General features: G+C 39.2%; 1 protein-coding gene across 1 annotated transcript in view; it reads right to left on the bottom strand.

Moving 5' to 3' along the window:
• Positions 1-3,398: 3,398 nt before the first annotated feature.
• The window catches only part of LOC139143569 (transcriptional regulator ATRX homolog), a 136,310-nt gene continuing 115,179 nt past the window's right edge, over positions 3,399-24,529 (bottom strand). The window contains exons 3-4 of the mRNA XM_070714001.1: positions 7,299-7,526; positions 3,399-6,158 (exon numbers count right to left, since the gene is read on the bottom strand). Of these exons, the coding sequence (XP_070570102.1) occupies positions 4,327-6,158; positions 7,299-7,526 (2,060 nt within the window). The 3' untranslated portion in view covers positions 3,399-4,326. The remainder of the gene's footprint in view (positions 6,159-7,298; positions 7,527-24,529) is intronic.

Raw genomic sequence — 24,529 nt, 5'->3', positions numbered from 1 at the left:
TGTATGTATATAAAGACACAAAAGTTCACACGCGACTATCTACCTACCTTACCTTTCGATCCCTTGTCCTTCTTTAGATCTCTTACAATTGTGTGCTTCGTCAACTGTCAGGATTGTCATAGAAATGACCGATTGTTTTAATAATCCTTACGGATTTTGCTGAGTTTCGAAAGGTCAACTATTTATTATAGAACTGCTGTAAAAATAAACAACAGGGAGACCTTATTCGTGTCCAGCTTGTCCACATTTCTGCATAAACTTTCAAAAGTCCCAAAGTACTATTTATTTATAGGCATATGTAAGGGACCCCTGGCCAGTTAGTCCTCCGCGGGGAATTAAACAGAATAAGATACCATTAGTATTCATTTTATTAAATGTATGTAATATAAAGAAACACGATTATACCTTTAAAGGTATCTTTAAAGGTACAGTCACCTGTAATCTAAATATGCCCATATATGGTCAAAGGGGCGTTCCTTGGTATTCAAAATGCCCATGTGAGGGCGCTGTTTTTAAAAAGCAGCCACCCGCATAAAATCTGTGATTGGTTAGATTTTCTCTTTGCATGGTAACTGGCAAAATTGGAACAGGTGACAGTATACTTTTGAGATACATTGTTTTGATTTAAATAGAGAAATACTTTGTTTTGGTTTCCCATTGCTACATTTTAATGGTAATGATATAAAACCGATACATTCATATTTCTGTCAGAATTACGTTTTGAATCAGCCTTTACCGACAGTTTTGGGAAAGATTTTTGGGAAGAAAGACAAAACAAAGCAAAACACAACACAACAAAAAAATAATAGCGAGAACCATGTCAGCGCTACAGGACCTTGTGAAGACCCAGTAAGTTTGAGATGAAACGGCCACTGAGCAAACTCACTCAAAAAGTATCACTTCGGTCATCGACTTACCGATGAATTATTTGCAAAAGATCGGATTTACCCTTGCGCTCAGCTTTCAAATGCCCTTGGAGCTTCCAGGTAAGACAACGGTGTGAAAACATCAGACACGTGTGGGATACGCTGACACACTTATCCACCCTATTATCATACTTTGACCATGGTGAGCAGAAAACAAACAAACAAACATAACGCGACCATGGTAGTAGATGTGTTTAAAAGAAAACACTTAACAGGCGATCTTCGGTAATCAGAGAAAATAATTTCAATTACTTTCAATTAAGGTGAAATGTGGATCTGATTACGTTGAACCTGTCCTGTCAAATCTGAAAAAGTTTTCAGTTATATATTGTTATCGAAATTCTAATATTATGATATTGTGCAGGTTTTATGTGCAAATGTTACTTTCACGTACATGGAGATTCGTCGAGATGTGATGTAGTTAAAAACAGAGCGTAAAGATTTTATTTGGCGGTTCATAAGCTTACGCCAACTCACGCAAAAATAGGTGATACTGTTGGAATTCATGTAGAAATCGCAGCCTTACCAACATGGTTCAGTTTTGGAATAGACTTCTTAGATTGGATAAACAAAGGCTTATAAAAAGGATTTTCTGATGGGATTTTGCTTTACAAAACAATAATAATTTTACATGTAAGATTTGTACGATCTTTGATATATCAAGTGTATAGATATGGAAAATTTCCTGCACATTGAAATTTCCATGGTTAGTAGCAATACTCTTTGTTCATTCAGGAGAGTGAGTGGCTGGAAAATACCAGAAAAAGGGAAAGTTATGTGCCTATATTTTGTTTAAAATTCAATACGGAGCGAAAAGTTTTATTATGTTAAATCTATCCCGTCGGCAGCACTCACTGATAGCACAAATTCGTGTTGGTGTGTCGTCTCTTCGGATAGAAACGGAAGATTTCGCCATGAAAGTTTAGATGAAAGGCTTTATGAATTTTTTTGTAAGGGTAGTTCTTTTGAAAATGGCACACTGTACATTTGATGATGATGTAAGGCGAGAAAAAAAAATTATCTGTTCAACGGGCCCGAACGACCCATATTTGGACCACTCCACATTTTTCTTTTTTTTTCCCCGAAATCTTTACACATGTTAGTTTCCTGATAGTTTCCAGGTAGGCGACAATGGCAGTGCGCCATCAACGGTCAAATTCAGGTTAGCATTCATTATCGCAAAATGGCTTCCGCAGTGTCTGAGCTGTACTTGTCGGTGACTGTTATCGAAAATCGACAAAGCGTGCTGATTCCTCGTAAAGTCGTAGGACCGTACATAAATTCTATTACATTTGGCGATGTTTTTGATAAAGGTATGTGGAATTTTTGGATACAGCTTAATCTAATGAGTTGGAAAAATTTGATGGTCGCGATGAAAACTTGTTGAAATCAATAACATGTGCTTGTATATAGCACTGGTGTGTACCGATCGTGAATTCATGGTCGATCAATTACAGAACACAATGAAGATTTCTTTGCAAGCAAGTCAGATGAATAACTGCGCACGATTGTAGTGAAACTGTGGCATGTTAATACATGATAATCAGTACATCAGTGGTTTGAAAGCAAAATGTGCTGTTGTTCGTCCATTGTGTGGAAGCTGTAGAAGTGAAGGCAAAGAAGCTGTTGTGAGACAACCAACCCGTGTCAACAAAATATTGAAAAAATCATGAACGTACTAAACAACATATCCAGTATGTTATGTGACTAAGAAAAAGCATGAAACACACAAAAAGTGTTTATATTATATGTTCTGTTTAAGAAAAAAAAAATCAAAAAAAAATCCGACCTACCTACCCAACTTTGAAGTCATCCCGCCCGTTGAACAGCTTTTTTTTTTGTCTAAGAACAACTTACTTAGAATGCATATCTCGCTTTACGTTTCAGCAGATGATACTCCATATGCGGAAATGTTGAATTTGTTTTATTTCAGCAAAATAATGTTGGAAACACGGCTAAATTTATCAAAAGAGGACTTCTGCGAAGAAAAGAGAGTTTATATAAATGTGCTTAGCAAGATCTATCTTATTTTCTTGATATTGCTATATCCTTGCTATGGTGAATAGTCATCCCATTTGTTCACGTAAATCCATTATGCTGTGAGGTTATCGTTTACTGTAATTTTTGTCGGACAGAATGTGTGATTTGACCTCACGTCACTATAATCAACTAAGTACATACATACATACATACATACATACATACATACATACATACATACATACATACATACATACATGCATGCATGCATGCATACATATGGACAATTATTTTTGGCGGTGCTGGAGAGTTTGCGTATTAATTTTAGCCTTCTGCAAATTACATTTGGCGTTGAGATTTTGTTCACGTCTCCGTTTCAGCTACTATTATATTTTTTTTAATTACCATTGTCTTCTAGTGCTGCTGAGTACGTTTGATGCAAGTTTCGAACATTTCTTAAACCAATGAAACATATTTGCTACTACAACAATCAACCTTATAATAATTGAATTTCTTCTTTATTCTGTCGAAAACTAACAACCGAATTAAATAATGTCAGAATTATCATACAACATTGTGCTTGCATAGTATAAACTACACTATTCCCTATTCATGACTCAGAGGGCGCGCTTCAACATGGCGGCTGAGAGTCAGAGCCTGAAAGGATTGCCCCTAACAACAGTCCCTCCACCATGTTCTAAATCTAGCATATTACGCGTATTTATCTCAAGATCCTGGATATTTCACGTGCTAGCATGTCTAGCGACAGTAAACGCAAATTTTCCGGAGCAAGCGCCCTCTAGAGGCTTGAATAAAAGGCCTAGTTCAATGATGACAACAACGTAGAAACCAAAAATGGAAGAAGCAGTGTTGTTGATGGTTGAGTTTGGTTTACTGTAACGTTGGTAATTCCGTCCAAGTGTGATGCTCTTAAAACCTAACTTGAGGCTCTTGAAACCTATGCAACCAAACGTCTTAACTTTAACTTATCTTGTAAGCGTGTGTATTGGTGAAAACCAGAACCTTGAGTAGTATGGTCTTCAAACAAAGCTCTCATTACGGTGACGTCCAGCAAACTGTTTCTCCCCATAATAAATCAGAAAAGAACTACCAAAATATTTTCTTCGTGAATAATAATACTTTTGTATTGCACTCTGAATATGAATGAATGGTTGGCGCTGAGTTCGCTATGAAAAACCTTCCACTCTTATTACGTGCGCCATCTAGTAGTTCTATGTAATTTCGTTTACTGCAATGAAAATGTACAATGAATGTTTTGACGGTATGAATGTTACTGGATGAATAAGATTCCTATGACCAGCATGGCATACTAACTGAGATGAATTCAAACGGAATGCCCTACACTACGGATAATCAGCACACTAGAGGATCCTCTACGTCAAGCAATTTTTGCATATTTTCATCTATCTTCATACTGGTGCTCTTCGTCCTCGTCTTTAATCAAGCCAATTCTTCTACCGAATTTCCTGACTGACGAGACAAATTTTTTGATCATGAGCGCGATGCACATGGAAGTAATTGCCATTCCAATCATGGTATAAAGGGTACAGGCGATCAAGCTATATAAATCGTCGTCCGGTACGAAGTCTCCGAACCCGATTGTTGTTAGAGTTATAAAACAGAAATATATACCGGTGGCAATATCCCATTCCTCTATCAGTTGCGAAAACAATATGGCGCCCACCATAATGTATGACAAGAATAATACTAGTACAGGCGTAATTGGGACTTCGAACTCGTCATTGCGCCTCCTGACACGTTCCTCATCGGAGAAATCTGCTTCAAGTTCTTCGATGTCTTGAGTGGGAGCGATGCCTGGGTCAGATTTACTCCGAACTTTCATTTCCCTTTTGCTTGATTTCTTCTTGGCTGTACTTTTTCGTTTCCGGGTATTTCGTTTATTTACTCGGACACTGCCCTCTCTTTCCGGCACAACGAGGCTAGCAGCGCCCTCTGTGACCGCGGTATCGTCTTCCACTTTACTTTCACTCTCTGCAGCTGCCTCGTTTTGTGTTTCGACTTCCCGACTTTCTGGTTCAACTTCGACTTTCTCCTTTTCAGCTTCAACTTGTCCGCCTATTTCTTCTGGTTCCTCCTCCGTTAACTTTTGTTTGCTTCCTTTCTTTGTTGATTTCTTGTTCAACTTTTCCTTTGAGGGTTTTTCCTTCGTTTTTTCGCCATCATGGTCTTTCGGTTTCTTGGGACTTTTCTTCGTTTTGACAGGCGTGTCCCCGCTCCTAGAACGTCTCTCATCTTCAGAAAATTCATTGAGGATTCTGTCCAGGTCGTCACGACTGCTCCAGTCTGGTTTGTTATAATTAGCTAGTTTCAAAGCTGTCGTGGCATCCATCACTTTTAATTCAAGTGAATAAATAGACGCAATGGATGACGGTCGTGACCCCGTTACTGGAGACGATAATCTCCGTCTTCGTTTGCGTTGCCAACTTCCGGTTCGACTGTCAGTCTCACTGTCTGATCGGTAGCTGTCCTTTTTCTTCGTGTCACTAGTTCTCGTTTCACTTCGAGATCTCCGATTCGGCTTCTTTCCTTTCCTTTTCAAACTTCCCTTATCAGGATCAAGCTCTGTCTCTGCTTGTTTTTCGGTGACGATTTTTGCATCACTGGTCGACGCCCCCGGCTCAATTTCTTTGATTTGTTCAATTTTCTGGTCTCCCTTCTCTTCGGAAATGTCTCGCTTCTCCTCTGTCGCTTCTCGGCTTTCAGCGGCTTCTGCCGTGCGTTCCTCGGATTTCGCGATCTCGAGCTCAGTGTCGGATTTCGTTCCCTCGTCGATCATCGCGATCGACTTCCTGTCGTTCTGCGGAGTGGTGGGAGTGGACGCGGAGCCTTCCTTCGCGGCGCGCGATGCATAAGCCTCGCGGATGGTGAGACCCCTCGCCGGTGATGAAGTCACACTGGAGGGCTCTTCCCCGCTGTGGCCCGGCGACCCCCTTAGGAGTTCGTCGATTCGATCGTAATTTGCTAACCGCCTGGCTTTATCTGGGTCCATCATTTTCAAATCTGCAGTCGATATTGTCGCTGGCCGTTTCTTTCGTTTGACTTTATTGGAGGTCGGAGGTCCGATATCGCTCGCTGACTTTGGAAGAATTCTCTTGACATTTTCCTCGGGGTTGTTTGTTGGATCTTGCTTTACACTTTTCTTACTACTCGCTTTTTTCTTCGACGTGCCTTTCTTTGTCCCCTTCTTCTGAGGCGGTTTCCTCTTGACCGCTAAAAAATCCAAAGGAGATGACATTTAGAAACATTTCTCAAAAAACTGTTTGATTTATGTTATTTCGATAAAAAATTGGCAGACATGTGCACTTCTTCATCTCGTTAAAAACTGGGAAGGCACACCGTAAAGATGGTTCGAGCTGTGCTTGTTGCTGGGATATTCAGTTTTATTGGAAAAATCCAACATTTATAAACAAAAGCCGCAAGACAATAAGGCATGAAAATACATCCAATTACATGAAAAATCTAGGTTTGGGTTTCTAAATCTAATGATATTCTTGTTCTTTTCCGAACAGTTATTTGAAAATATACCCATATTTCTTGATTTCCGCGGGCTTAAATGCCAGATTAAAACACTTTCATGCGTACATAAAAAGAATGTTTGATTGTATCAGTTGTGAAACATTTTCGTTGATTCAAAATGTCACCTTTAAGACCACCTAGACAGAGTGTTGCAAGATCTGAACACAGAAGTGCACAATATCTCTTGACTGCATTCCCGTAGGGCGAGCTGATTAAAATCAGATGTAGAGGTGGCGCTGTTTCTTCTCTTGCCATCTTCTATCCGCTAGAAACGACCAAGAGACGTCACAATTTCTACATCTAATTTTAATCAGATTGTCCCGTGAGATTGTATACTGTCCGCTGTAGAAGGTGATGCACATGAACAAATACAGAAGAACGTGTGATTTTCGTATTGTATCATCGTGAAATAAGCTTGACACTATCAAAGGTTTAAAAAAGGACTAAGTTAAAGGGATACAGTCGTCGAAACTGGGCTCAAAGGTCGTATTGGACCCATACGACCAATGTAACCACTGTACCCAAGGTACGATGGTGATAGATGAAAGTTAATGCATGTCTGTCATAATCTACATCGTATAATTTAAATGTTGCAGCTATGATGATAAGGTGCATCAACTTATCGTGCACGGAATACAATGTATGTAAACAAGATACTCGCACAGGCGCAGTTCCGACGACGGTTTCCCTTTAAATGCGGTGAAATGCACCATATCTGTCTCGCATCGTACGTAAGAGCGCATGCGTGCGCATTTAATGACATAAGACTAGGAAAAAAGTTTCTGAAGATAGTGTAGCAACTGTAATGAACGCCACAATAATCAAAATGCTTACGTTTTCCACGCGAACTCTTGCTTCTAGCCATCCGTTTTTTGTGGTGTTGGTAACAGCGTGACTGCTGGCACAATTTGCTGGTATATGCGACATAGAGGAGCTTGGCGGTGTTGGCCAGTAAACGACCCACGTTGGTCAACACAAGAAGCATCAGAGGTATTCCTATCAACGCATAAACCATACAAAACACTCTACCGAACCACGTGACTGGCGTAATGTGACCGTAACCTGAAAAGAAGCACAGATAAGCGTATCACTTTTTGTGACGTTGAAATGTATCCTGAATGATATTATCTTTATACTAATTTATACTATTATGGGTGTTCTCCCTCTAAGGTTTAAAGAGGGGGAACAATTTGATAGGTGTCCCAAGGGCTAACAAGGCATTCACCTTGCGAGGCCGTGAGGAGATGGACCGTGTAAGGGGTGTATCTCCTTCCAGCACATAAGGCTGCGTGGAGAAACAAAAGAGTGTTTGAAATTTAATTCAGACAACGTGGTATTCGTTATTTTACTTTTGGATCAGGAATAAAGAAGAGAAGGTCATATGCTATTGACATCTTTTCTATCTACAGTCAGGAAGTAGCTGACAAAGTCATGATAATCAGACACATAAAGTCATGACACAGACACGGTCATTGGTGAGCGCCTCCGTGATAAGAAGAAGTGCGCCACTTCAGGTGCAATACTATTGCGTGAGCAAGTTCAAGGTTTGGCAGCACGGGCGCTCGTGGTGCGCGGCAGCCTTTAAATGCTCTCTTCGACCTTCGATAGAGCACACAGTTCTAGAGATTTCCCACAATGCACCATGATTTGTACCAACGTAGATTCCCCTGTGAAGTCTACCATGTCTCCCATGTATAGACAAATTCCTGGACTAGTTGTAAAAATTCTGAAAACGTACTTTTAAGGACACCTTTTTTCTCAATTCCCATTTTAAAGGATTAAGAAAATTGTGCTTGATTGAGAGAGGAGATAGCATTTTTGTAAATTTTCCGCTGATTGTGTCCTCAGCCATACAGAATAAAGTGATGGAAAGTAGGGAGACTAGTTGCACCTGTTTTATGAAACAAAAGGATATTGATTTTTTGCAAATAGAAAAGACAAAAGAAATTTACATGCTAACTTTTTTCAGAGAATGACCCCTTCAGTTGGTCATAACTTGCTTCCCAAAACTGTGACATTTGTAGTACCTGCAGAATGTGACTTTTATGATTAATTGACGGTTTCTTTAAAATTTATACTACAATATTTCAACGTACTTTTAATAAATATAATTAATCAATTATCATGAGACTTCACATTATTGCTTTTATACAGAACTTAAAAAGTTATAAGAAAACTAATGTCGTTAGTACAAATCAAACAGCATTGTGGGTAATTTATTGTACTGTGGAGCATGAGGGCCACTGCGATCTACGAGCCTCTATGTTTGGTATGCAACAATAAGCCCCTCCCTCCACAGTAATCCCCGAAATGTTCCTCCCCTATAACCTGTGTCGTACACAATAACCTCACATTGTGAAACTTAAACAACTACCTGCATTGATATCTGCTTGTTAATAATGGATAAAAACAATATAGTTTTCAAATGTTATGAGTTCAAAATAAGTAAGATGGATGCACAGCGTTTTAGCTTTTGGGCAAAAACATCAAGTTATTACTACAAAGCTATGGCTTTGGAGAAGTATGGGAAAACCAGGGTGATGAAGTAAGATTTTTAAAAATATTTAAAGAAAGATGTATAGATATGGAGATATAGCAATGGTCAAAACATTTAAGAGAAACCAGTAGATTGTACTTATACTCTACATTTAAGTAGAAACTTTATCTAGAACCACACTTGTTACACCTTGAAAACCTGTGTTCAGATAGCTCTCTGCAAATTCAGAACCTCAGCACATTCTCTTAAAATAGAAAGAGGACGATGGAACAAATCCCACGTCTAGAAAGAACATGTGACTTGTGTTCTATACCGAAATGTTTATTTTTCTCAACTCGTCAGAAGTTTAAACTTCTCTGCCGGCAATCAATCTTGTCTCGGTGGGGGGAGTAGTTTGAGTTCACATTATCCTAATTTCGTCGTCGGATTTTCGTACTTACAAAATTTAGTTAGGGGGATGGGTCAGATGCAGATAGTTTTGCTTGCCATGCACGTTTTTTAATTATCCATGATCCCTAAACGAGCTTGCTAATTTCATCCGAAAGGCAGTAAACTTGGATCATTAATTCACCCTTACGTACAATTGGTTATTGATCGAACAACTTCTCATACTTGGTGAATGATAACGAATCAGTTGTTTGACATTTCTAAAGTCCATGTCGTCTGGGGTCCAAGATGTGGGCTAGGACAGCACCGTGAACATGGATATAATGAAACTGACGAACTTTGCGCAGAAGTTCGGAAGAGTCTTCAAAATTATTAAACCTTCACACATCCTTTACCTTGACTGTCAGTATTGAGAGATATCAACGAAGGAACTCGGGTTGTATACGTGATATCACGTCAGCAGACATACAGAATCATCGGCTTTCACATCATTTTCTGACCTCAATTACTGATATCGATCGGAAACCAATTAAAATTTAGTCTAACGGGTTCATTGTAAGGCCATTAAGAGTGTAATCAGCCTCTCGCCTGACAGGGGAAACCTTTTGCGAATGCAATGTCGACGGTGCGTTCAAAATTCTCTAGAAGTGCTCTGTATTTCAGAGAGATGATGCTTGTTTGACAAAAATCTTTCGCTACCTAGGTAATGTCTTATTTCATGTTTGTACGTTCAACGATCCTGACCTGTATAGTCTCGCTATTTGTATACACTAATTCATATTTCAGCTCCATTAGTACTCTAAGCAAGGTGCTGCCGAAAGAAATCGGTATTTTCTTTCTCAAAGCAAATACACAGCTGATGGTTTAATATTTTTAAAGTGTCGACGCATTCGAAGCTACCTACGTACGTTGCTGTACGTTGAAAGAAGGCATCTTTCTGCACCGAGAAAGTCATTTTTTACTCCTTCTGTAAACAGTCTGTGATACACAAGCATATTATGGATATGTGTGACAAAAAGGTACTCTTTAAATGGCAAAAAAAATGATGTTTTTCAAGATATGGAATATTCTATGATCATGACAAGTCCGTGACGGGACTTCTTTTGGAGACAGTGAAATTGGCAAATGTGATAATTCATCTCTCTATGTTTTCCCAACAGCCCGGCGGGGAAGTTGCACTCTGACGCGTACAAGGGACCAGCAGTCTATGGTCTATGAAATTTCAGGTTACAGTTGCGAAATTTAACTTTCCCCCGATAATTGAACGTTGGTATACACAATCTCCATACCTAGATAGATGTTCCCTTCCTAAACTTACGCCTATACGGTTTATCATCTCGCGCAATATGAGTCGTGGTCTGAAAAACTGCCGACGCTTATCGCCTGATTAAACTGTTAGAGAAAAAAAAATCTTTTGGCGCGAGATTCCCCCGAGTGTTACTGTGTTTTCATTCCTGAATATTACTAGTAATTTAAATAAACTTATGTGCCATTTCATACCATTTTGTCGCCTTACTCACCGATCGCCAATGCATATAAGGTCAAGGACAAATGCAGGGAAGCAAGATCTAAAATGTTTGCTGTCATATTTGAAGCACTGAACTTCTGATTATATTACACTCTGATCGCATCGTATACGGCAGAGCTAAATTATGTCCAATTTCCGAAAAGAAAGTCGTATTACATTATTTACGACATTGCAATGCATATTGTGAACGCGCAACTAATTGAAAATTTTATATCGAGGGAAGGCATTTTGATATCCTTTAAAAAGAAAATCATCGTCGTTATTTTAATATTTATCCAGCAACTCATCTTGCCATTTTTGCACAAATCCGTAACTCAGTTTCGTACTTACAAATGATTGTATATGTCAATATGTACAGACTGAAATAAATAAGTTTACAACTGAAAATTTACTAAATTGACAAACCGTTGGACTAAAATTCTCGCAAAGTAAAGCGCTGATTCGTCCGTCCAGAAATTACTATTGAAAAGCTACATCAATACCTAATGGTAATAGCCCACTACTTATATGGGCAAAATTGCACATTGACAAGGTTGGACGTTTTCTTATGAAGCGCGCCCTCATGTTAGTGAAAAATGGTTAAACAAGCAGTGGTAATTGAAATGACGTTGCCAGTTCTCTTTGCTCCTTGATCGATATGTTCTATGTTTACATAGCTTTACACACGGACAGTCTTCGTTCAAAGCTGGATGGCTCGTCAAATTCAAAATATTCCCCCATCAGAGTCAACCATGACGTCACATTTATCGTGTTATTGATTGGTTCGCAGCATGTTCAAACTCTACATTCGTCACACCTTTTTGTATTGTCATGAGCAGACAACGCTGATTGGAGATAAAAAACTAAGCTAGCAGGTAATATGTAAAGGTCACTTAGACCTCACGTATACCTTTAGTAAACCATGGCTCGGACAGGTCGAGGTGAAACCAATTTAAAACATCTGTCATCTGATTTTCGAGACTGATGTGCGTGAATAACTGTGATAAATGTAATGTATGTATGCATTTATGTATGTATGTATGTATGTATGTATGTATGTATGTATGTATGTATGTATGTATGTATGTATGTATGTATGTATGTATGTATGTATGTATGTATGTATGTATGTATGTATGTATGTATGTATGTATGTATGTATGTATGTATGTATGTATGTATGTATGTATGTATGTATGTATGTATGTATGTATGTAGTATGTATGTATGTATGTATGTATGTATGTATGTATGTATGTATGTATGTATGTATGTATGTATGTATGTATGTATGTATGTATGTATGTATGTATGTATGTATGTATGTATGTATGTATGTATGTTTTTATGTATGAATGTATGTCATAAGTTACTATCAATATATCTATCCATCCATCCACCCATTTATCTATCTATCTATCTATCTATCTATCTATCTATCTATCTATCCATCCACCTTACTAGCTATCCATCGATCTACCTGTCCAACAATATGTACGGAAAATACATATGAAACCCACACATTACAGAGTAAGTGAAATCAGATCCATAACTGATGAGACTACGAATCGTCAAAGGACATTAACCTCTAAATGCCAGCTTTTAAACTGTGCAAGCAACGTGGAATTCACACTCACACTTTTCAAGATTTGCCCTGAAGGCAAATTTCGAATCATCTTAGTGAATTGCCTTTCAGAGCACTGCGTCATCGCGTAACCGATTATCTAGTGAATCCCTACTTCTGACATTTTCTAATAGCTGTAATCTTGCGCAAAAATGTCGTAGTAACGTTCTTTTTGCAGCTGCTAATACAGAGTACGTGGTGTGAGAATGAATATAGCTCTTTTTATGATCAGAAACATTGAGATGCACAAACAGTTAAGACTAGTGTTGCTCAATTTAGAAAATCTGTTTCAGGTCAGAGGATTTCTGTAGAATGTCCGCTGATTAGATGCTACACCATTAATAACGACAAACATGCTCTTGGCTTGTCTTAAAGAAATTCAATGGAACTAAATCAACGAAAGTCTTTTTAAACATTATTGTAAGTATTTTGGCATTATGAAATGTGCATGTTATAGATATGTATAAACTTATGTGCATATGTATGCATGTACCTGTATATGCATGTTTTGTAAATACTTATGTGTGTACATATGTATGTATGTATGTATGTATGTATGTATGTATGTATGTATGTATGTATGTATGTATGTATGTATGTATGTATGTATGTATGTATGTATGTATGTATGTGTGTGTGTGTGTGTGTGTTGTATGTATGTATGTATGTATGTATGTATGTATGTATGTATGTATGTATGTATAGCCATGTATCTACGTATGTATCTATGTATGTATTTATCCATGTATCTCTATACGTATGATAATTGTAATGTAGTATATGTATGCGTAAAATTGTCCCTAGCGATCCAGAGAAACATGCCGTATAATTGATTCACTGCAACTCTTTTGGATACGTAAAACAAATAAATCTATTAATTAAAATTTTCTCGCTCACAATCACGTGACTCTATAGATAGGAAATCACTTATTGTTGTAGGATGGTCAGCATTGCAATTCTTCATGCTGATGTGTCGCGTCGCCCCGGGAAGAATTCAATGGCTTCACCGGCAGACTTATTTGTGACGCCCGGTGGGAACCAGTGAGGGTGACACCGTTAAGGCCATGCAAATGCATTGGTATACGTGTAGGTCAGTCACTGTGAATAGGTGTTTTCACAACCTTAATTGGGTTCGAGTTGGACTGTGTTTCATCCATATAAAGCTTAGGAAGATTACCAACTCCCTGGGGCTGATGCACAATTTAAGATGTCGGTTATCAATAATTAAACCTGTCATTCTCCTCAATTGGATTAATTCACTGAAAGTTCCTTCAAAATCAAATAGAAGGTGACTGAACACATCCCCAGGCATAAGCCACGTAGTACAATATGTGGGTCGTTGTTCGACTGAGAAACAGTACCGTGAGACAAGACCTGCATACCACCTTCCGTAAGAGTTCAAGGTTCACCTGTACTTTTACGAAACGTTTGTTATCGTTTGACGCGAATGACATTTCAAAGTACACGAAATTGACTTCTCTGCCATGATATATGCTATGTAGTTTTCATTTTGCATATGGTATCATGATTCAGACAATCGGAATGAATATGTCATTTTTCACACAATTCTTATTATGCCATGCCCGCGCAAGAACGACAACTTCAACAAAGGTCTCTTGCTTGTAAAATTTAATGACACGCCTTCCGTCCAAAACGACGGTAATTTCTGTTATTATCGTGAAATGGTTTCAAACTCTATAATAAAAATATGATTATCAAACATAAGACAAAATAATGTGAAAATAAACGGAACGTCTGTGCGACGCCTTCCAAGGCACTTCCTCCTTGCGAGGACAATCGTGTGATACCTCTGTCTGCCCAGAGAGAGAGAGAGAGAGAGAGAGAGAGAGAGAGAGAGAGAGAGAGAGAGAGAGAGAGAGAGAGAGAGAGAGAGAGAGAGAGGTTCCCAGTTGTCAATAAACCCTAAAAGTTTGTCATTTTCTCTGGCGGGATAATTTATAAAGAAACATTTGCACTGCACGTTGTATCACTCTCTGTGAAATCTATCCTGATCTCCCTAAATTGTGGCGATTCTTAACACGATCCGGGGGATAAGCTTCGGGATAAGTTACCACAGTAACCACCATTACACGTTCGCTCGTTAGTGACTCTCAAATTTCCCGAGTTCGTCGTATCCCGTTTCGTTCACTGCATCCCATGACAGAATCATAGCATTTGAAAGAGACAGGAGCCACATACTGTCTTGAAACTCAACGACATCCCGATATTTTCCGATTCAGCCTTATGAGGATTGATTTCTCCTCTTTGAGTGTTCTCGCGAGAACCACCGCACTTCCGAGTGACAGTGGTGGGTGGGGGGGGGGGGGAGTGAAGTCATAGATTATCGAGAATACTCAAGTGTCCATTAACTCTGTGCCAATGTTAAATTTAATATCACTGGATACAGCGTCGTTCTTTACGTTTGTTGTATCTTTATCGTTCTGTAAATAATTAACCTCAATTTATTTCCAACGACATGATTACCACTTAGTCACTTCTACTGTTTTCAAAAGTAAGATTTTTAAGAATACTACACAGCTGCCGATTATATGCTGCGATACTGCACTTCACTACACTATATACTATACACTACACTGCACACTACACTACACTGCCCTGCACTGCACTGCACTGCACTGCACTACACAGCGCTGCATATATATATATATATATATATATATATATATATATATATATATATATATATATATATATATATATATATATATATATATATATAATATATATATTATATATATATATATATATATACACATATATATATTATATATAAACACATAAAAGCACAACAATGCTTCTGAACTCGTCAGCGCCCTCACGCGAACATTTTGTTACAAGTACAACGGCACTCAGCGCAAACTGTATGACGTCACTAATTATTTTTGGTCAGTGGATTATCTTTTAACAGCAGCTCTGAGTGAAATACGATAGCCCTTCTGTATCAATTCAAACATTACATGATGTACGGAATAATGAGTAGGGTTCCTTGTAGATACGCCAAATCTACATTTCCCCGTGAAAGGCCGCTACGAATAAGGTCACCTTATCTTGACCTGTGTACAGTATCATTCAATTACACGTCCATCGTGCAACTCATCACGCCCGTCGCATCGGAGTCGAGAGAATGTGAACTGAGGTGCGTCAAACTGGTGCTGGCTGGACACGTTTCCGTTGTCTGATGGGCTCATCATTCATCTAAACTTAGAAATAAAAATATGTCGTCTGCTTTGGTGATGAAAATCGTTTATGCAGTTGCCGGTGATCGATTCATATACTGGTGTCTTCACTTAACATCAGGCAATTGCAAATTAAACAAAAGTAGACATCATGATTTTGTATGCAATGTTCCAAAAGATACGTTAAATCTTTGTTACTGCGGCCCAACGGTTGTCCTCACATTTGCAGTATATGAAGACGAGTTTATGTGTAACCCCTCTCCACCTGTGTCCTGCACGTACCATATTCGATGAAAAGCGGGAATATTGCCTTCTCTTCCCGGCAAAGTAAACCAAGAAGCAAGCGAATCACATGATACTTCACAAATCCTATTACGTGTACAGTTATTCGATTTCGTATATGGTTGTGAAGATTATGATGTGATTGTGACAGAATTTCCTGGCTCCGTATGAAGATTAGACCGGCAATGTGACCTAACCGATGCGATATAATGCCATTCTCAGTTACTGTAGAGCATGTATCACAGTTTCGCTAAAAAACCTCTACGGTTCGAAACCAGTACGGTTTGTGTTAACGTATCTGGTAATTATACTGACAGCATGTTATTCGTACGCCATAAATATACATGGATTGGGTGATTTCATCACTGAATGCTGGTTGCAGCAACATATCTGAAAAAAAACCTGTGATACAAAGCGTATTTCCAACGAGTTACGTACACATTTCCATCTTATTTCCTATGATCGTGCTCAGATCGATCGGTGTTTTTTCGGAGGAGAGAATCTTGCTCCGACGACAGCTTTGAGCAAACCTCATGTACTGTTTTGTTTTGTCCCTACGTTTGTCTAGTAACCGAATGTTCTACCGATTAAAGACAGAGTTTGAAGTTCCAGTTCCAGTAACCGTCACTCTAAACATTTCTTTTCAAAATGCAGTTGTATGAATCAACCAGTGTGTTTTGTCTGCTTCCTTCCTCCAGTGTGTGGAAATACCAAGTATTAGGCTTATCAATACAGCCTGTACAATCCCTTAGATGCCATGTTACTGACGATATCCGAGTTTCTGTCCGGACTAAAATTATATTGCGAACAATGATAATGCTAATCATTCACGCATGCGTTGTTGCTGATAGGTTCAATATTAGGTGTAAACGTGCATAACTGGTAACACTGGGAGAATGAGGTTGGTAACCGTCACAAAAATTCTAAAAATACCTGTTAAAAGTCACCGAGTCTTTATATGTGTTAGTTTTGCATACAATTGTTGTATGGTCTTAAAAGATCTGTAGTTGTCTTCATATTGTGAACTTCCCCCTCAAAAGAATATCATATCATGTGATCGAAGTTTCCCCAAAACTGTCCCATGCGTATATTGCACTATAGCTAGTCATGAAAGGCCAACTTAAAGTATATGGGGTAACCCTTTTCAGGAGCATTTGTTGTGAGATTTGTGATAACGGTATATGCGTCAAAATAAAATCCCTTATAAGATAGACAGGTGTGATAGAAACTCAACTGACGGTTGTTGCTATTAACACCTCAAAACTCTTTACGGTCTAAAGTGGAGATTAACACTCCCTTATCGATGTACTATCGTCTAGGCAAGCGTAATTTTCGTTCAGTGTTCATCAATTGATACAATCGACAACAAAAGGTGTTCCACTAGCACTCATAAAAATGTACAAAATAACGAATAAATGCTCTTTTACAGAATAATTCAAAATGCGATTCTATTGGCCACTGCAAAATCCCTCACCGGTCAAGAATGGGCGCGATATCACGCGCCGACAATATTGAGACAACGTTGATTAGCTGTACACTTTGATCTTACTAGCAACAGGCACCTAGGAGATGTATTTTCGGACTTTCACAGTCTTGGATTCTGTCCGGGTTTTGCGTGCACTTGCTTCCAAATCTATGGGGAGACAGCAGACTCTACACCATATTGTACTTGTAAAAACTGCGAATATATTTTCTCATATGCATGCATACATGCATGTAGCTAACACAGGGAAGGCGGTCATTTGAATTTCGAAATCGGTCATATTTTAGGCACTTTGCTTCTTAAATAAGAAAGCACGGTCACTAAATTTATTCTTGATTATGAAAAGAGAATATTTTAAAGTGTCCGTTCACGAAGCATTGGCGAAAATTCAGAGCGTTCATTTTCGCATTGCCTACAACCTTTGACGGTCAACCTAAATGCCTTTATGAGAAAATTTCACCGTATTCAAGACATCACGTACTCATTACCAAGTCAGATCAACTGACAAAACTTTGCCCTCGGTTACCAAGACATCACTTCCATCTATGCTGATACTCAAATCGAAGCAAGGAAAAAACTGTCTCGAGGAAAGCAGCATGCTATGGTTAATCGCTGAATTTAGATTGGTCAGATTAATTCGATGGAAGGAATTTCTTCACATGGTTGGTTGCCGCTTCACATGATGTGACGTCACACAGGCTCCGAGTTCAATCTATAGATGCGATATTCTTCTCCGATTGGCACCTAGTACACAGCCTATGCCAATTGATCGCATTAACATCTTCACTTTATTTGCAAGGGTTTTATCACCCCCTTCGTCGAGCTACTCTTCTCTTGAGAGAATCTGATGACCCTTTGACCTCTTGATCCTGCTTTATCCCCTTTGATGTGAATTTCTCGCCCAGGGATCATCGCCCAGAACGAGGCACACGCGTTACCAAGGGGGCAGTTACGTTGTTGCTAGGGAATGGCTAGGCATCGACAACTCGATTGGAGTGGAAGGATTGGTTCGTAGCAACGGAACCGGTGATGTCCATTTGCCGTTCGGTTTAATGACCGTGTGAAATGATCAATATTATAGGCGTTTCCAGGACAACTTAGCCAGTGCCATTTTAAGCGAAAAGTTTGGCTCACAGGGCCTGAACGTCAAGCCGAGGATCGTGTAATTTAGTTACATTTTCTTGGGAAATAGAGACTGCAATTTTAAAGAAGCAAATGTGTATTAGGACTGAAGAGGTTCCAGTTGCCCTAATTTACCCAACCGTTCGTAAGAATAAGAGCTCATCTATCCTATTTTACTTTGGAGAGAGAGAGAGAGAGAGAGAGAGAGAGAGAGAGAGAGAGAGAGAGAGAGAGAGAGAGAGAGGTGGGGGAGGGGACCATCCGAGTATTTGTAGACTCATCACAAGAGGCACTTCTCACTTGCCATGCACTGCCGTGGCGTTGGTTCTTTCTGGCGGGTACACTGCCACCAGATGGAACAGCCTTATCGATGCTGGCAGTACCGGTAATGGAAGGACAAATGTGTAGGGTACGTTGTCGTTCTGGAGTAGTCGCCGTTGGCGGGGGATCTCGTGGAAAGTCAAAGTCAAATTACGTGTACTTGTGCATGTGCGCGCACTTTCATCGTTCAAAGGCGAGATACCGTGCGATTTTCATTCGCGTCATCATGCAGTTGAACGGCATCCGTTTGAAGAGTTGTTTCAATGGCGCTCTTTGAATGGACGGATAATGCAAACTTTGCGACAAATTGAAGCTCAGTTGTGTTGGAAGACAAGCAGAAAGGCTTTCTCTCGAACAAAGTAAAACGCCTTGTTTGGTTAATAGTCGATAATTACCGTAAGAATCACTAAGCTTAACACGTTCCCATTGGACCATGCTCTATGACTCTCTATGCCGCAATTACACTGCGCCAGAGAGAAAGTCATCGTGTCTTTGGAAATTCAAAGAGTTGACGACACGCAAACTATCGTGAGTTCTTTGAGAGCCTTCCACATAACGATTTGGGGCAAGATGACACTGCAAATGAAGTAAACTGGAAAAGCAGCTGCATCAAATTGCAGCTAATGATTGCATTGCTTAATGGTGTCCCCTCTGACCTTGGCCCTGATAATCTCGCTTCACCTGGTGTAGCATCTCCATCATAGGTGGAATCACTAAAGAGAGCATATTTTCAAAAATCACACCGGCTGTGATTATTGAGAGAGTGAACCAGAACGTCAGAAGGTGTTACACCACACGGTATGCTATGAAAATAAGAACTGACAATATCCCGACAGGGTTAACACACTTCGGTAAAAATGGTTTAGCAATTCCGTGAAAATTCTCAGGGAGTGTCCATTCTCAAATCTAAACATTGCATGGCTCAGCAACCACAAATTACATTCTTCGTTCTAAAGAACTAACTCATATGGCGGACAAGGCTTATTTCGCTTTTCCGTAGTGCGAGTTACGTTTGTAACGTCGTGGCGGATTCATATCGTAGACGGGGGTCTTTGAGTAGCATTCTCTCGTTTTCCGCCATTAATACACCCTTCCAACTCATCACACAACATACACATTCAGCACACTGCCCTCACGTTGAAATACACCAATTCGTTAATTCATCGCCGGTGACCAAAAGCTAACGAGGATCTCGTCAAAAACACACATTGAATAACATTTCTGGAAAAAAGTTTTCCCCCTCAGTTGCCCGTTCATTTGTGACCGAGTTTTGTCGGTCATTAGTGCAGAAGTCTGCATTCTCGCTCCGGGGAAGCAACCATGGATGGTTGGACGTCTCGACGGCAAACACAAGACAGCTCAGTGTTAACAAGGACACTGGAGGGTGAAGCTACGTTTGCCGTCCTGAAGACTATTGTCACGACAGATAAAAATTGTAAACGCGAGCACCAGGGAGCGAGAAGTATTTCCCGGCATCATATAATAGCATTTCGATAACGAAGTTGAAGGGTATTCCGAGGATTTCACGAGTTCTGGGATGCATTGTTCCCCTTCGCTCACATACGTGATGCGGTTTATCCGAATTCTGTAATGAGCGCTCCAAGTCATGCGAAATGCTTACTTTTGGAAATCTCATTCTTCAAAATATCTCCGACGTTGCACCCCCTATATCACATCTTTGGTGAGTGGAATACAGATAACCTCCACCACCGCAAAGCATCATTCAAAAATATCACCCATGCGCAAGGTACGCTGGGAACCGGAAGTGGAGTGAAGTTGGAACCGCAACTTGAACAGCTCAAATCACAGCGAAATTATATTTCCAATAACTGTCACTTGTATATTGGAAAAACAAGGATGGTTTCTTGGTGCGCATGTTAACGTTCTATTGTCTGATAAAGAAAAACAATACTTTCTCGAATCGAAGAAAGTTACGCGACAGCGGGCAACTTCAATAAGAATTGTTGACGAAGCATCTTTTTCTTTGGGGAAAAAAAAAACTTTTAAGAAGCAAAAATGAGGTGACAGGTTTGTACAAGATAAAGGAATTACAGTATACAATCATTCAAAAAACCCCGCTGATTGGATTAATAGATCTGGTTCTCTGTTTAATTTCTTGCTTGCCACACAGCATATGATGTTTTTTTCAGTGCATACATTCATACAATACAACTCTTTAGCGTTCATTTGCATATCAATATGGCGACCTCGGCATGTTTCGGAGCAACCTTTCCCCGGCGTAGACGAGGAAAAATGCAAACCAGAAATATTAAGGAATGTCCGAGGTTAAAGCTGAGGTCACTTGTAACGTTTGAATTATGAGACAGAGGTATACGCGATGACGAATATCCTAGTGCCGTTTAATGTGCTGGGCAGACATTGATTCATGTGTATTCGCTGATCACAACAGCGCCCATGCCATGTAACTCAATTCCACACGCTGCATTATTTTAAACACAAAACGGTGTAAGAAATACCTCCTGTGTATCCTTAATTAGAATACATCGCACCGTAAATCGTTATTGATTGTGCGATCAAGAAACAGGGGGGGCTGCCTTCTGTTTGGTCGGCAAACAGATGGCTGGCGATCTCGCGGAACCATTTATTAAGGTGGACAAAATGAAAACAGATTTGTGTCAATGCAAATCACATAAGACCATCCGGAAAAGATGTTTTATTGGAATGAAAATATATATTTAGGCTCGTGTTCTTCCTCAAATAATGACCTTTCTATTTACGAAAGTCGTTAATCATGATAAGCTATCAAGATATATGATCGTGTAAAGAGCTTGAGTGGTGTAGCAGTGATAATCCTTATGTTTGTAGTGATATAGTTGAATTGCCAATTCGAATATAATATATATATATATATATATATATATATATATATATATATATATATATATATATATGAGAGAGAGAGAGAGAGAGAGAGAGAGAGAGAGAGAGAGAGAGAGAGAGAGAGAGAGAGAGAGAGATACACATACAACCAACTATATATGTCTTACATGAACTATGTAAGTTGAAAGCCTCGGACACCTCGGCGGAATAATACATCGTAATGAGAGGAGCAATCAGTACACTTAGTATGAAGGGTAAAAGAACAGCACGACACGCTGCAAGAATTACGTTCAACTTGAATAGTATGGGCGTTCATCAGTTTTATGACCGGATGACCATTTTTGGGATTTAAAATCAATATACATGTAGTCAGATTTTTCTGACTCCCCAGCAGTGTTGATCTGAGACTTCCAACCCTTTACTTCAAGCCAACGCTGCTTTTCTCATGGTATCAATAATTTCTTGAGGTGATTTTTTGGAAAGTATTGAAAAGTAAAGGATGTCTTGCGAGACCCTTCCGACATTGTCGAAAATTTTTTTTTTCTCTATCACCACCCTGCAACAACATGCGCTAGTAAAGGAGTGAAATCAACTAATACAAGAGTACAAGAGTAGCTCGTGCTCAGGCTATTCTTAGAAATTCCGAAGAATAGTACCATAGATATCTGAGTGTATATGACCAGGGATACAGTTTATGCATGTATGTATGTGTGTATGTATGTATGTATGTATATATGTATGTATGTATGTATGTATGTATGTATGTATGTATGTATGTATGTATGTATGTATGTATGTATGTATGTATGTATGTATGTATGTAGGTATCTATCTATCTATCTATCTAACTTTCTATCCATCTATCTATCTGTGTATGTAACTATCTGTCTGACTATCTATCTGTCTGTCTGTCTATCTTCTATCAATCTATTTATCTATCTATCTATCTATCTATCTATCTATCTATCTATCTGTCTGTCTATCTATCTATCTATTTATCTATCTATCTATTTATCTATCTATCTGTCAATTAATCAATCTGTCTACCTATCTATCTATCTATATATCTATCTGTCTGTCTATCCGTCTAACTATCCATCTGTCTATCTATCTCAGAATCGGATGATTGCATGGTGAATTATGTATATATATATATATATATATATATATATATATATTATGTGTATATGCATATGTTTGTATTAATATATATCCACATATCGAAATAGATCATTAAGTGTATATGTGTGCGTATGTTGTAATTTCTACACCGATTTTACTCGTACCATGGCGGTTTATATGCAAGTAAATATATGTATTGCAGATATTGTGCGAGGGAGTGGTTAATATCGTAAATGCAATTTAGTCTGTTCGATTTGGTTCACCAATTCGCTTTCTTTTGAATCTGGTAAAATAACGTTTATTCAGAGCTTTTATCAGCGAGAATAATTGTGGAATATGTACTTCGCCCTACTTTGCTGACGATTATATCATCTCTTCAAATTGAATTAAAAGACATACAGATGATGACAGGTAGCTCATATATAATTTCGCACAAAATAAAAACGTAATGACAGGGCTGAGTGAACGGCCAGTACAAGCAATCTGATTTAAAGACCGTGGTCGATACGGCGCTTCCAATATGGAGTAACCGATGAGGTAAATGACTATAATATTTCACATTATCACGTGCGTATGTCGAATGTGAAGCGAATGTGTTGATGAGCAAAGTTTTGGTTGGACTTTTCTTTTAATGATACCTTTAGAAAAAAACAAGGGAACTTTGGGAAAGAAATGGTTGCTTGAACTGACGACATGCCCTAGAATAATTATCGGCGAATTAACGTAATCAGAGAAGGAGCGGAACTTCAAAAACAGAGTGAACAGAAGTGGAAACGAACTTGACGTGAGCGGTCATGGGTAATTGATTGATTGCTAAAAATAGATACCGGAGTGATTTGCATAATGGGGATGGTTCAATTGCCCATGCTGCGTTCATCCTCAATTATATAAAGTTGGGCGTCTGTGTGTGTACATTCTGATATGCATTAGGAAAACATATTCTACGCACGGTGGCGCTTTCTACAAGACGGGAAAAAACACTTCCGCAAATAAAGTGGGGTTTTTTTGACATTCAAATTCGCAGCGATCACGAGTAGAATTGAAGAACTTGGTGGGGCCACTGTCGAAGGCAGTCCGATTTCCCCTACCAGTGGAGAGGGTCCTACTTGACAATGATCATAGACATGCCAACAGAATACGCGAAGCCAAGGGGAGAGTAGATTTTCATGTTTGGCGGAAGTTGTCGAGAATTAACGGCAGCAGGACTCATGACACTATCGTCTTTGCAACGTCGGTGATACGGTAGAATGTACACTGCGGGCGAGTTAACGCAAGATCAACTTTAATAAGCTGCTCCAGCAGGGATGTCGACCTTACGAAGTCTGCTAAAATTACCTTTCCAAAATTCACCTGTCTTGGCGGATTAGCGCGGCCTATAAACCAACCAGGCTGTGTTTTGGATGCCCGTGGGATTCTCAATTTTTGACGTCTAAATCGATGTAAATTGCTATTCGTAGTGGACTGTACTGAAACATTGCACGGGTTAATGTGCCTCAATGGACGGATTCACGAGTATGTCAAAGTGACGAAATTTGGTAAAATAATGTAAAATTCTGACACCTTTTGGAGGATTTTGTATTTTCCACTGTTTTTGCCCAGTCCCAATTTGTGTCATGGCAAAGCGAAGAGTCAAACTGCAAAACACGCTATTGCAAGACAGAAAATTTCACCCATCTGTTCAC

Source organism: Ptychodera flava, chromosome 11 (genome assembly GCF_041260155.1).
Source record: "Ptychodera flava strain L36383 chromosome 11, AS_Pfla_20210202, whole genome shotgun sequence".
Taxonomy (NCBI): Eukaryota; Metazoa; Hemichordata; class Enteropneusta; family Ptychoderidae; genus Ptychodera; species Ptychodera flava.
The sequence above is the reverse complement of the archived record's forward strand: the minus strand, read 5'-3'. Positions and strand labels throughout refer to the sequence as shown.